We start from the raw sequence: 13,760 nt of genomic DNA, 5'->3' as shown, positions 1-13,760 counted from the left end.
GCCCGTGCCCGTCTGCTCCCCGCCGACGCGAGGGCTGCGGTCGAGAATCGCCCAGAACGTTGCTCTGCCCGCGCGGCCGCTGGCCTTTGACGGAAAGTCCTAAGTGGAGGCCGTGGCCGTGAACGAGGCCGGGCCGGGAGGTCTTCTGTTGTCCCTCCGCCTGCCCGTGTGGCCAGGCCTGGGCCCCGGCTGCGGGTTCCGCCAGCGCCACGTGGCCCACCGCCACCCCCCGCCGTGAGGTCCCCCCGCGCTGGGCGCTGGGCGTGTGTCCGGTGACGCAGACCCCGGCTGCTCCCTCCTTCTCTGTCGGCTGTGGCTCCCGCTGTGCGTTCCTGGTGTGGGACTCGTCCCCCGGGAGGCCAGCGCTCGGGACAGAGCCCCGCGTCTGGTGAACTCCCTGCCGTGTCCCCGCTGCCCTGCGGGGACGTCACATAAGTGCACGGCGAAGGCTGCTTATGGTCGTGTTCCGCAAACACTTGGGCCCCGCGTGCGCCGGGAACACGTGCCCGGTGAGACGTTGCCGTCACCTCCAAGGCGACAGGTTCCCAGAAAGGAGTTTGAGCAACGGAGCGCGTATGCTCTGCTGACCTAAAAACGGTGTAAGAAACGCCTGGCGGACGCGGCGCCCTGGCCGGGAAGAGCCCTGCCCCTGGGAAGACGGGACTTGGCCTGGACCTGTGAAGCCACCGGGTCCGGGCGTGGCCAGTGACCTGACGCGGTGAAGCACACCTGGTGCTTCTGGCTTCTGCCCCGGGGACGTGGGAGGCAGCCCCTCCGGCCCGTTGCCGTGGGGCGATACGTGGCCGGCCGTGGCAGATGTGCAGTCCGTGCTTCCCGTGGCCCATCCCCCCGGGGGTGTACCCCGCCCCGCCTGCCGCCCCTCCCCTTCCCTGCCTGGCCCAGGGCCACGCCTTCGCAGGCCACGTTCTGGCCTCGGGGCCGAGGACAGCAGGCCTGCTCTGGGGCCACGTGCAGGGTCGGAAGGGCAGCGGCGAGGCCACTTCCGGGGTGGAGGCGCTCACGTGCGGGGGTGTCCGTCTGTAACTGTGTGGTCTCTGCACACGTCCTTGGGTTCCGGACTTTGCACACCGCACTGCTGGGACGAGGACAGGAACGTGCTGGGGCCCCCGCGCTGGGTGGCGGCCGACTCGGGGAGGACGGTTCAATCTCGCTTGTGTGGACACGCTTGGCATCATTCTGTCCGTGGTGAATTATGGGCGGTGAATGCGGCATGGCAAGCGTTTCCCACACAGGCTGTGGGCAGGCGGGCGCGGGGGGCGTGGCACATGGCGCCCCCGGGGTCCTGGCTGCTTCGGTGTGAACTTGGGGAGGCCGCTCCCAGGCACGTCCCGGGCTCGGGCCCCGGCCCCGGGTCCTTCCGCAAGGAAATGCTCCTGCTCCTTAGCGACCCGGGGGGTGGGGAGACTCTTGGGCAAACGGGTCCCCACGGGGACCCAGGGCGCCTGCTGGACGCGGTTCGGGGCTCAGGCTCAGCTTCCCACGTGAGTGTGGATGGTGTGTGGCTGCGTGGCCAGTCCCGTGTTCACGGACACGCCGTGATCGCTCGTGAGCTCCTCCAGGTAGAGCGTGCTCAGGACCTAGTGAAGGAAGGAAACCACGCCAGCACCGACAGCCCGTGTCCTTGTGAAGCCCCCCCCCCTCGGCCGAGGGACCGCCCTCTGCGCCACGTCCCCCGGCCTCCACGGGAGGGTCTTAACCTGGGGCTTGGTAGAGCATGAACTCGCTGACTGGTTTCAGGGCGTCGCTGGTGACCCCCCCCCCGGAGGCTGTGGGGACGGCGGGTGTGGGCTCGTGCCAGGCTGGCGGGTCCTGCACAGGTGCGGCTCCCCCGCCTCCATGCTCTCCGTGCCCCCATCTGCCCCCATCACAGTGATGGGAATCCAGCGGGTTCACAGTGAGCAGCGGGAAGCCTGGTTTGCAGTATAGACGCGCTACTGGGGCCCATGGCTGAGCTTACTGCCTTCTGGGTCTGGACGGCCAAGGAGCGTGGCCCCAGNCCCGCCCCTCCCCCCCTCCCCCAGAGCGCCCTCCCCTGCCCGCGGGGGTCAGAGACACCGCGTGCCAACGTAGTGAAGCTCTAGCTGCAAACAGCCCAGTGCGCGTGGGGCCGAGGCCCCGGGTCCGTCTCTCGTTAAAACCCGACTGGGTGTCTCCTCGAATGACACCCGTTCTCTGTCTCCTAGAACCGCGCCCGGAAGAAAAGGCTGAACATCATCATTGTGGCCGAAGGAGCCATCGATACCCAGAATAAGCCGATTACCTCTGAGCAAATCAAGGAGGTGAGCGTGTCCGGTTCCGTGATGCTCGGGCGCCCACCTGGAGGCGGCGGACTTTAACACGGCGGGCGGGGTCTGCACCTGGAACCCTGCGTTCCCATCGTGAGCACACTTTTCGTTCTTCCCGACGTTTACGTCTGTGTTTGTGATGACTCGTGACTCACCGGCAGGAGACTCCCCGGCTCCTGCGTGCCATCTGCAATGTCCCCAGAGGCCAGGAGCCGCCCTGATGGTCGAAACGCCGCAGGGTGGGGACAGGGATGTGGGGACCCAGCCTGGGCGCCAGCCGCCCGCCAGCGACAAGGGCCGGGCCCGGTGTTCTCGCAAACAGGTCTGCCACGTTGGGGTCGCATTCATGCCGTGGCGGGGCTGGCCCGAGGGCGCTGGCCTGTGACCCGCGGTGGGAGGGACCGGCTCTCCAGCCAGGCCGGTGACGGCGCGTGTTCCAGACAGGACGCTGGGGAGACGCACAGACGGGCAGGCGGGCTCTGGTTGGAGCCGTCCCTCAGGGCAGAGGACGTCAGCCCCTTTGCAAACTGGCGTCCCGTGTGCCTCGCGTCCCTTCCCAGACCCGCCGTGCGGCCGCGTGCAGAGGCCCGGAGCTGCGTCTGGGAAGCTGCCGCCGGCGTCCACAAGAAGTAATGAGATCAAGCCCTTCCCTTTCGCTACTGGGTCAAACTTGAGATTGAATCGTGGAATCAGAGCAGGAAGGGCCACGGTGCCACAGAGCCCACCCTGCTGTTTTTACCGAGCAGTCAGTGGTCAGTGGGGTGAGCGCGGACGCTGGCCTGGCCCACCCCCCTGCAGCGCTCACGTGGGGCCGGCCAGGGCGACTCCGTGGCTGACCACGGCATCCACGTTGTGCTTTTCAAGTGCAGCCACGCAGACTTACGGTGGCCGGGGGAAACGTCACGTTTCCATAAGGTACTAGCGACCATGCGTCCTTTTTAAAATCACGTTAGTTACGCTCATTTGCAGGCAGGGGAGACACGTTTTACTTGATGGCGAAAATGTTCTTTTTAAAAAATCCAGTCCCAGCTCACCTCTGGGAAGCGAGCTGTAGATACTGGAAGGTTCCCCACGTAGGTGTGAGTAGAGGCCCCCTGAGCCCCCAGCCCCGGCACGGAGAGATGACGTCTGTGTCGCTGTGTTCCCTGCAGCTCGTGGTCACGCAGCTGGGGTACGACACGCGGGTGACCATCCTGGGACACGTACAGAGAGGCGGGACCCCCTCGGCCTTTGACAGGATTTTGGTGAGTGAGGATGGAGGTGTGAGGCGCCCCCTGGGGGCGGGGGAAGGAACCCTTTACCTGAAGACCGGTGCTCGGCAGAGCCACCTGGTGGCCACCCGGTGAAGAGCGTCCCTGCCCGCAGACCGGGCTCTGGAGGGAGACCCGCCGGGCCCCAGTCACCCGGACGCTGGGGTCCCTGAACACGGGGGGCTGAGGGGAGGGGGCCGTGTGCAGGTTTCTAGATGCAGGCCCCAGGGTCAGCAGAGGTCAGTGCACACGCACGGACGCTGGTGTTGGGTGCTCTCTGCACCTCTGACCCCCTCCCTGTCCCCCGCCAGCCCTTTCCTGGCGGGTCGGAATCACCTCGCTGGCAGGGGTTAAATGTAACAGGATGGACCGTAAGGAGCTCATCAGGACCCGGTCCAGGGGGGCGGGGGAGGGGCGGGGGCACGCGGGGCCATCTGGACGTGGGCCAGGCCTCTGCTCGTGGATGCGTCCGCTCACGGTCGTGCCTCCCCGCAGCTGGCGGGCATGCTGCCTGGACCCTTGACCTTGTCTCTGACCTTCACGATTGTCACTTCCAGGCCAGTCGCATGGGGGTGGAGGCTGTGGTCGCCCTTCTCCAGGCCACCCCGGAGACCCCGGCCTGCGTGGTGTCGCTGAGCGGGAACCAGGCTGTGCGCCTACCGCTGGTGGAGTGTGTGCAGATGGTGAGCTCCCCCGGGACGCCGGCCGCTGCCGTGGGGGAGGCGGGGCCCTGTGTGTGGACAGTGAGCTCCCCTGGGATGATGGGGGCCCTGTGTGGGGACGGTCAGCTCCCCCAGGATGCAGGGGGCCCTGTGTGGGGACGGTCAGCTCCCCCGGGACGAAGGTACCCTGTGTGGGGACGGTGAGCTCCCCCGGGACGCAGGGGCCCCTGTGTGTAGACAGTGAGCTCCCCCAGGATGCAGGGGCCCCTGTGTGGGGACGGTCAGCTCCCCTGGGACGCAGGGGACCCTGTGTGTGGACGGTGAGCTCCCCCAGGATGCAGGGGGCCCTGTGTGTGGACGGTGAGCCCCCCGGGACGCAGGGGACCCTGTGTGGGGACAGTGAGCTCCCCCGGGACGCAGGGGACCCTGTGTGTGGACAGTGAGCCCCCCGGAACACTGGCCGTGGGGGAGGCGGGGGCTCTGCGACTCTAGGGCTGAGTCCGTGTGTGTGCGGCTCGTAGCAGAACCTGCCCAGAGATGAGCTCAGGCTGTGAGGAAGGAGCATGTGCAGAGCCGACAGGACAAGACGGGTAGGGACGCGGGTCCGTGACGGACCCGGGAGGGCTTCACGGGGGCGAGGTGGACGGGGCACAGCCTCTCCCGTGTCAGCCGCCCCTGCCCTCTGTCCCCAAGGACACTCTGGTTTGAGATGTGGCACTGGAATGGCCACGTGGGGTGACATCCTGGCGTGCACGGGCCCTGGGGTGGTGCTCTGGACGGGAGACTGCGGGCTGCGGTTTCCCAGGTAACTGAGCGCTAGGTGAGGTGGCAGTGAGCCGCATCAGGCATCGTCACTGTCTTTTACTTTCCAAGGCCTGTTCGTGACTGTCATTTTATTTGGCCTTTCCAGCGGCTCTGAAGCGTTTGTACTTTATAACCTGTGCAGAGAGGTGGTGAAGTAATTCAGTCTGGGACTTGTTGAAGTACCCTTAGAAACGTAATTTCCAGAATCCTTTGGGAGTGAATAAATGTGTGTGTGTGCATGTTTCTGTGTGTGCAAGTGTGTATGGCTGTATGTTTCTGTGTGTGCAAGTTGCACAGCTACAGGTGTGCATGTTTGTGTGGGTACAGGTGTGCATGGCTTTGTGTGCACAGCTGTGTGTGTGCGCGCACAGCTGTGTGTGCGCAGCTGCATGTGTGCATAGCTACATTTGTGTGCACACGGCTACATGTGTATGTGCACAGCTGTGGGTGAATGGCTACGTGCGTGCGCATGGCTGCATGTGTGCATGCCTAGCTACGTGTGTGTGCGCACACTGCGTATATGCACGGCTGTGCGTGGTTGCATGTGTGTGTACAACTGTGTGTATGCACAGCTACATGTGTGTGCACGGCTCTGTGTGTGTGAGCATGACTGTGCACACAGCTATGTGTGTATGGACAGCTGCATGTGCATGCATGGCTATGTTTGCATGCACAACTACTTGTGTGCACATGACTGTGCATGCACGGCTGTGTGTGTGTGCATGCGACTGCATATGTGTGCATAACTATGTGCATTCGCAGGGCTGTGTATGTGTGCACAGCTGTGTGTGTGTGCATGGCTGCATATTCATGTGTGTTCATGGCTGCGTGTGTGTGCATGGCTGCATGTATGCACGACTGTGTGTGCGCATGGCTGTGTGTGCATGCACAAATATATGCGTGTGTACAGCTACGTGTGTGTGCATGGCTGTGTGTGTACACAGCTATGTGAGTGTGTGCACAGCTACATGTGTGGATGACAGCATGTGTGTACTGCTACATGTGTGTGTGTGCGTGTGCACGACAGCATGTGTGTGCTCATGGCTGCATATGTGTGCATGGCTGCGTGTATGCATGACTGTGTGCGTGCACAGCTGCGTCTGCATGCACGACTACGTGTGTGTATAGCTGCGTGTGTGCATGGCTGTGTGTGTGCACAGGTACATGAGTGTGCATACAGGTGCACGTGTGCACAGCTACATGTGCGTGTGGATGGTGGCATGTGTGTGTTCACAACTGCGTGTGTGTGCATGGCTGTGTATGCATGGTTACATGTGTGCACGGCTACATGTGTGTGTGCACGGCTCTGTGCACATGCATGGCTGCATGTGTGTGCACGTGGCTGCATGGGCATGCACGACTGTGTACAGCTGCATGTGTGTACGGCTACATGTGTGTGGGCATGGCTGCATGTGTGGGCATGGCTGCATGTGCATGGCTGCATGTGTATGCAAAGCTGTGTGTGTGCGTGTGTGTGCACAGTTGCGTGTGGGCTCGGATTCATGTGTGTGTGCACAGCTGTACGTGTGTGTGCATGGCTGCATGTGTGCACTTGAATGCGTGTCTGTGGCCACCGCTGCCTGTATATGCTCATAGCTGCGTGTGTGCATACACGGCTGTGTGTGTGTGCGCGCGCGTGTGTGCAGCTGTGTGCACGGCTGCACGTGCGCGCACCTGCTGTCAGGTCCTCTCCTGAGGGTCGGGCGTGTTCCTATAACCCAGACGATGCTGGAAGTTGGGCTGTTTTTCTCAGGCAACAATGAGGGAATGCGAGGTCAGCGGTGTAACTTGCCTGCGATCCTCAGGTTGAGAGGGGCAGAGGCTGGTGTGAGTGCTTTGCCCAGGGCCACCGCCCTCCGCTCCCGCCCCGGGTGACCCCACTCCCGAACTGGGGGCTGCTCAGAATGCCGTGTGCGAGCGCCGTGTCCTGCTGGCCGCGCTGTGTCCCTGGGATCCCAGGATCTGTGGCCCCGGCACCGCCTAGCACAGCAGCCCGGGCCGGGCAGACGGGCTCGTCCCTCGCAGCCGGGCAGGGGCGAGGCGGCTCGCTGACCCGGGGCTGCCAGCCTGGGACGTCGCACGGTACGCAGGGCCGGGAGGCCAGGACCCGGCGTCTGAGCCTTGACACGTTCCTTCTTTCCCGACTTGTCTGAAGACCCAGGACGTGCAGAAGGCCATGGACGAGAGGAGATTTAAGGACGCCGTGCGGCTCCGCGGAAGGTGACTTTACCGCGGACGCTGCTTTCCCGGGGCCCTTGCTCCTCAGCGGTGCTCGGCCGAGCTCCGGGCGGTGCTCCCTTCCCAGCCGAGAGGAGCTGAGCCGGCCCTGGCAGCGTTCCTGCCGCCCGCCGGCTGGGAGGGGAGGCAGGCTGCTGTCGGCTGGCGGCTGGGGTGGTCAAGAACCCGGCGAGGTCAGGACGGAGGCTGGCGTGTGGCTGGCGTCTCAAGAAAGAAACCTGAGTGTGTGAAAGGCCTGGTCCCTGAGCCGCGAAACACAGCACGCATCCTATATAACTAGAAATGCCAGGGGCTGGGGGGTGCGGGGTAACCCAGGGCTGCCCGCTGGCCCGAGAGCCCCGCCCAGCAGATGGTGCGCTTTGGCCCCAGCCGTGCCCCAGCCAGCCCCTCGCGCCCTGCACGCCCTTCCGGCCCTGGGCCCCATGGCGGCCTCTCCTTCCAGGAGCTTCGAGACCAACCTGAACACCTACAAGCAGCTCGCCATCAAGTTGCCGGATGATCAGATCCCGAAGGTGGGTGATGGCGCGTGTTGCTCCTGGGAGGCTCCCGTGTCCCCCGCGGACCCTGGCGTCCTGGGCTCCCAGCCTGCGTGCCCGCCGTGTCCCCTGCATGCAGTGGGGACACCGAGCCCTCCGCTGTCTTGCAGAGCAACTGTAACGTGGCAGTCATAAACGTGGGTGCCCCCGCCGCCGGGATGAACGCGGCCGTGCGTTCGGCTGTGCGCGTGGGCATCGCCAACGGACACAAGATGTTTGCTGTGTACGACGGCTTCGAGGGCTTCGCCAAAGGCCAGGTGAGTCCCCGGGGGCACCGTGGGGACTGGGGACCTGCCTTCCGAGGCCCGAGCCCTGGGCTGCGTCATGTGCGCACAGCTGCTGATCAGGGCACACGCCTGAGGTTGCGTGACGCTCGCGAGAACGCGCTGCCCGGTTTTCTCGGGAGGGTTGGCAGTGACGCCCTGGGGCCTGCGGACGCTGGCCTGAGGCCGTGGGTGTGGGGGATGCGGCTGGCCGCCCGCTCAAGCCCAGCAGGCACCCGAACAGAAACCTTGATAGAGAGAGTAGACGCTTCCTGAGTGCTTGCTGTATGCGCTCCCTGATCCTATGGGATCTGCACGCTACCCACTTAAATCTCGCAGCGAAGCTGACATATTAGCCCCATTTTCCTCACTTGACGGAGGTCACACGACCCAGGAGCTCAGACAGCGGGTGAGGCTGCAGGCCCCCCGTGAGCCCGCGTGTCCCGCGGGCGGAATCTGATCCCCCCGTTACTTAGCAGTAACGGCGCTAAGTTGTCCCGCTGGGAATCCAGCTGGTGGACGAGGCAAAGCCTCGATCTGGAAGGGAGCCCAGACCAACGACGGAGGACGCGGCCGCAGCCGGGGTGGAGGCGGCTGGGGCTGCTCCCCACNTCATCCCCACAAGTGCCTCCTCCATGCCCATCCCCCCTCCCCCCCAACCCCATCAGCCCTCAGTTTTTGTCAGCAATCAAGAGTCTCTCGTGGTTTGCCTCTCTCCCTTTCCCCCACCATTTCCTCCCTTCTTCTCCCCCACGGTCCTCAGTTAAGTTCCTCCTAATCCTCCTATACGTGCAAACATATGGTATCTGTCCTTCTCTGCCTGACTTATTTCGCTCAGCATAACACCCTCAAGGTCCATCCATGTTGCTACACAGGCCAGATTTCATTGTTTCTCATTGCCATGTAGTATTCCATCGTATAGATAAACCACATCTTCTTGTTCCATTCGTCCGTTGATGGACACTTAGGCTCTTCCCCTGTTTCGGCTGTTGTGGAGAGTGCTGCTGTGAGCATTGGGGTACATGTGCCCCCCACAACGGGAGGCATCACCATCCCAGACTTTAGCCTCTACTCCAAAGCTGTCATCATCAAGACAGTGTGGTACTGGCACAAAAACAGATGCATAGACCAATGGAATAGAATGGAGAACTCAGAACTGGACCCACAAATGTGCGGCCAACTAATCTTTGACAACGAGGGAAAGAGTATCCAACGGAAAGAAGACAGCCTCTTTAAAAGAAGCTTTCTTTTAATCTTACGTCAATTAAGAAAAACAACAATATCCATTTCTCTTTAGTTCCCGTTGGTGGTGTGTGGCCAGCAGAGTGTGGCTCCGGTGTGTGTGGCCGGGGGCACGCGGTGGGAGGCAGGGCCCTGGGGTCCTGGGTTCCAGGTTCACCCCAGGACCCGCGTGACTCGCTCAGCATCACGAAGAGAGCAGCTTCCGAGGGTCTGGGGGCGCTTCGGGATGCGCGGCCCGCTGGCCACACAGACCTGGGAGCCGGCCTCAAAGCCAAGCCCCCCCCCACCCCCAGTCCCTCCTGCCGCCTGACTCTGTGTTTGCACGTCAGATAAAGGAGATCGGCTGGGCGGATGTCGGAGGCTGGACCGGCCAGGGAGGCTCCATTCTTGGGACCAAACGGTAATTTCTCCATCTGGACCCTGACCTGCTCTTGGGGAGGAGAGAACTCACATTCTACGTGAGCAGCTGGTGCGGAAGATGCTGGGTTTTGTTTTGTTTTGCGTTTAAGCTTATTTATTTTGAGAGAGAGGGTGAGCGGGGGAGGGGCAGAGGGAGGGAGATGGAGGATCCCAATGCGCGGCACAGACCCCAGCACGGGGCTCGATCCCACGACCCTGGGATCGTGAGCTGAGCCAAAATCGAGCGTTAGACGCTCAACTGACGCTCCAGAAGCCGCTGCTTTTACTTCCCCGAGAAGGAATCCATGCCCCCGCTGACCCCACGAGGGACCCGGGTCACGTTCTGGGGAGCCCACAGAATGACTTGGGAGCAGCACCCCCATGGTGCCTCCACGCAGCGTGTCGGGTGCCCCCCATGCCCCGCCGCTGGCCTGGCTCACAAGCTCGCTCCTTCCCTGGAGCCGCGCTGTCCGTCGAGCCATCTGGCGGCAAAGTTCCGTTTGGAAGCGGCGCCGCCCTCCCGGGCCCTGCGACACCCACGCGTGTCTGCCTCTCGTGCCCCAGGCGTTGCTCTGGGCTGAGCTGCGGGCTCGTTGGCGGCTCTGCTCCAGACGCGGGGACCCAGTGGCCGACACCACGCGGGTCTGCCCGAGAGCTCCTGTAAGGGTCCTGAAAGCGTGAACGCCTCGCAAGGTGGGAACAAAGGGAAGAGGGGCCGTGGGGTGGACGCGCGTGGGCGTGTCGCTGCAAACAGGTGGTACAACAGGAGACCAGCGGGTGTGGGCGCCTGGGTGTGGGTCGAGATCCGGTCGGGTGAGCTGTGTGTGTGGGACGTGGAAACAGGAAGCTTCTGTTCAAGCAATCACCGTGAATTTTCACCCGCTTTTGTGGTGGTGTTTTCTGATGACGCCAAACTACTGGACACTGAGCGTTTCTTCCCGTTTTTTTTTTTAAACAACGCTCCCCGGAGGCTGACTTCCCGGCTCTGCCGTCCAGCCGCAGCCCGGCTNGCTCCAGGTCTGTCTGTCCTCACGCCCGGACGCGCCGTTTGCAGGACGCTGCCTGGGAAGTACCTGGAGGAGATCGCTGGGCAGATACGGACCCACAGCATCAACGCGCTGCTCATCATCGGTGGCTTCGAGGTACGTCCTCGTCGCTGTGCACCTGCGGGCTCGACGGGGCCCCTGGTCTGCGGGGTGAGGGGGGGAGGCCCCCGGGCCCTGCGGCCACCGGGTACAGGTGGTGCCGCCGTGGGACGCTTCCCCAGCGCCCGCGACGCAGCTGCATCGGGGAGCAAGAGCTGCCCACCCCCCCGTCGGTGCGTGTCATGCATCCCGGCTCTGCAGAAACGATGGTGCCTCTCGAATCCCAGAGAGCAGGGCAGTCACGTGGCCGTCGTAGTTCTGATCACGTGTCGGATCACGTTTTATTTTATTCCCGGCAAGACAGGTCCCACGATAACCTTTCCATTTGCCTTAAAGAAAACGTGAGGCCTCACCTAACGAGGCCGTTGCCAGCGGCTCCCTGGCACTCACGGACTGTCGGTCCTGGTGACGCTAGCGCCTTCTCGTGTTTTTAACGGCCCCTCTGCTCCCCTCCCGCCTCCCGCCTCCCGCCCGCCGCCCGCCAGGCCTACCTGGGGCTGCTGGAACTGTCAGCCGCCCGGGACAAGTACGAGGAGCTGTGTGTCCCCATGGTCATGGTCCCCGCCACGGTGTCCAACAACGTGCCGGGCTCCGATTTCAGCATCGGCGCGGACACGGCCCTGAACACCATCACCGACGTAAGTGTGCGGCCAGCACAGCAGGTGCCGCGGACGCTAACCCGAGGGCGCCTGGCCCGCTTTTATCTGCCAGCGCACTAGAGACCAGAGCCAGACCTGGGTGTGTTCCGGAGCAACAGCGGCTGTTCTTAGGTCAGGCGGTGTGGCCTGACTAACCCACCGAGGTTTTTACCACCTTGTTTTCTGTGCCGCGGCCAGGACCACGACACCCAGTGACACGGAGCTCTGGTGCTCAAGTCCTTGAGGGTTACGGTTTTGTGACATGGAGCATCATTAACGCTAGTTTGTTTGGGCCAAATTTGCCTCGCTGCCGTGACATAAGTGACAGACCCTGGGTCCGATGGGCTGCGTGGATGTCTGAGGACGGAGCCGAGCTCCGGATGATGTAATGTTAGTCACCACCCGAACCCGCCAGGATGTCCGTTCTGCTTCTGGCTGCAGCCATTCCCCCGTGCTCACCTGGCCACGTTAAATCCCATCTGGAAAAAAGCACGGGTGCTCCGTTCGTTTCTCTGCCAAAAGGGAGTCCCGGGGCAGAACACCCGTGTTACCGTATTTGTAACTCACGCTTGGGAAATGGCGTGGGAGTTAAAGCAAGTAACGAACAGAACGCGTTTCTTCTTTTTCATCTGGCCTCTAAAACTTTCCAGCAAATTCTCAAGTCTTTATTTTCCTTGTGAGGCATCCGTCCCACGAATGTTTTTCTAGGATTTTTTCTTTTCTTAAACCCATGGTGGCAGACATTTGTCTCTAGTGCCGGTAGATAAAAGAAACGCTTTTAAAACAGAACTGACGTAGTAAGTAACGCTTAGCACTTACGTTCTCTTTTCTTTCCTGAGCTTAAACCTCGTGTGGTTTCTTTACTAAAAAGCCCTGCCCGTGTGTCCGGTGTCCCCGGTGTCCCCGCGCTGGAGGCCTTGTTGGCACCACTAACCTGTCGCTGGGCCGTCGCTCACGCCACCCTGCTTTGCTGCTGTGACCTGATTCGGCTCCTGATCAGGCTTCGTCCTGTGCACTGAAGGGTCGCTGCCGTGACCTTCACCTGCTCTTTCCCCGCCTTGGCTGGAGTCTGCGTCTGCTTACGCTCAGTGACAGCAGCAGGATAACGGTCGACGGGAGCCCCTCTCCGGGGCGGGTGGGGGTGGGGACTCCGGAAGTGTCCCCTGCAGGTCCGGGCCCCGGGTGGCGTGTACCTCCTCGTGACATTTGCTGTGCGCTTTGAGGCACCAAGTCTCTCACTCACCCGTCCAGGCTCCTTCTGCTGCAAGAAACTGTTTCCGGGTTACGGAGACTTGGTGCTCGCATGCTGTGAAAACCTGAAAACCAGAATTCAGAGGGGGCTCCAGTTACCCCCTTGCTCCCTTGGGGGGTCGGGAGTTTGCAGGATGCTGGTTTAGGTTTGGTCTTGGTGGACTTGCTCAAGGCCAGGTAACCCGCGGGAGTCGGCAGCTTGCGGTCCGGGCGGAGCCAGGCGAGCAGGTGTGCGCCTGCGTCGGAGCACGGGCCCACGGGTGACCTCAGTGGCACTGCGGTGCTGGGCTGGGCTTGTGACGGCAGCGAGCAGGGTGCCCCGGGACGCCCAGTCCCGTCCTGTGCCGCGTGTCCTGAAGCCGCAGGACCCAGGTCCGGGCGCGGCGTGTGCGTGGCGCTTGTCTTCTTGCTGGCTGTGGTCGTGAGAGCCCGCGGAAGTGGCGTGGCCTCTAGCAGGTTTGGGTTTGGGCTGGAAACGGGCCGAGGGGCCGAGTCCCAGGCGCCCCACGTCCCTCCTGACCTGCCTCAGAGGGTCCAGGAAGCCCGCGGGGACCGAGGACCGGAGTGAGCTCTGTGTGGTTTCTTCCTCTGCACTCGGGACACCTCTTTCCTGGACAGGCCACCTGGGGACATCCAGGGGATGACGGCCGTGCCCAGGGCCAGGTCCCGTCGTCACAGCTGGTTGTGGGGGGTCCCAGAGGCCTTGTGGTGGGGCTGTCAGGCTGTGGGGGTCCCAGAGGGGGTCTTACTGTGACGCTCGTGTCCTTTGGCTGTTTTGTCCCTGTCCTGGCAGACTGTGCACTCTGTGGTCACAGCACCTCTGAGCAGGGGTGGGGGCTGCCGCTCAGTCCTGCGTCAGCAGAGCCACAGCTCAGGGTGGCTGATACCACGTGGCCTCAGATGCCGAAAAGGTGGCTGCGGGATGATTTGCCCCCAGAATTTACTTTTCTCCGGGCCCCCAGGCCGGGTTAGCGGCGCTGTGCTGTAAGATGTGTCCCGCGCAGAAGCCCTTGTCACTGTCCCCAG

The 13,760-nt window shown here is 62.8% G+C and overlaps 1 protein-coding gene across 1 annotated transcript in view; it reads left to right on the top strand.

The window, feature by feature from the left end:
* The window catches only part of PFKP (phosphofructokinase, platelet), a 39,539-nt gene that overhangs the window by 16,037 nt on the left and 9,742 nt on the right, over positions 1-13,760 (top strand). Inside the window, 9 exon segments of the mRNA XM_077758551.1 lie at positions 2,205-2,300; positions 3,458-3,550; positions 4,114-4,239; positions 7,178-7,242; positions 7,703-7,772; positions 7,907-8,053; positions 9,631-9,701; positions 10,755-10,842; positions 11,331-11,483. Of these exon segments, the coding sequence (XP_077614677.1) occupies positions 2,205-2,300; positions 3,458-3,550; positions 4,114-4,239; positions 7,178-7,242; positions 7,703-7,772; positions 7,907-8,053; positions 9,631-9,701; positions 10,755-10,842; positions 11,331-11,483 (909 nt within the window).

The sequence above is a fragment of the Crocuta crocuta genome, unplaced genomic scaffold (assembly GCF_008692635.1).
Source record: "Crocuta crocuta isolate KB4526 unplaced genomic scaffold, BGI_CrCroc_1.0 scaffold32, whole genome shotgun sequence".
Taxonomy (NCBI): domain Eukaryota; kingdom Metazoa; phylum Chordata; class Mammalia; order Carnivora; family Hyaenidae; genus Crocuta; species Crocuta crocuta.
This window is presented reverse-complemented; position numbering and strand designations above follow the sequence as displayed.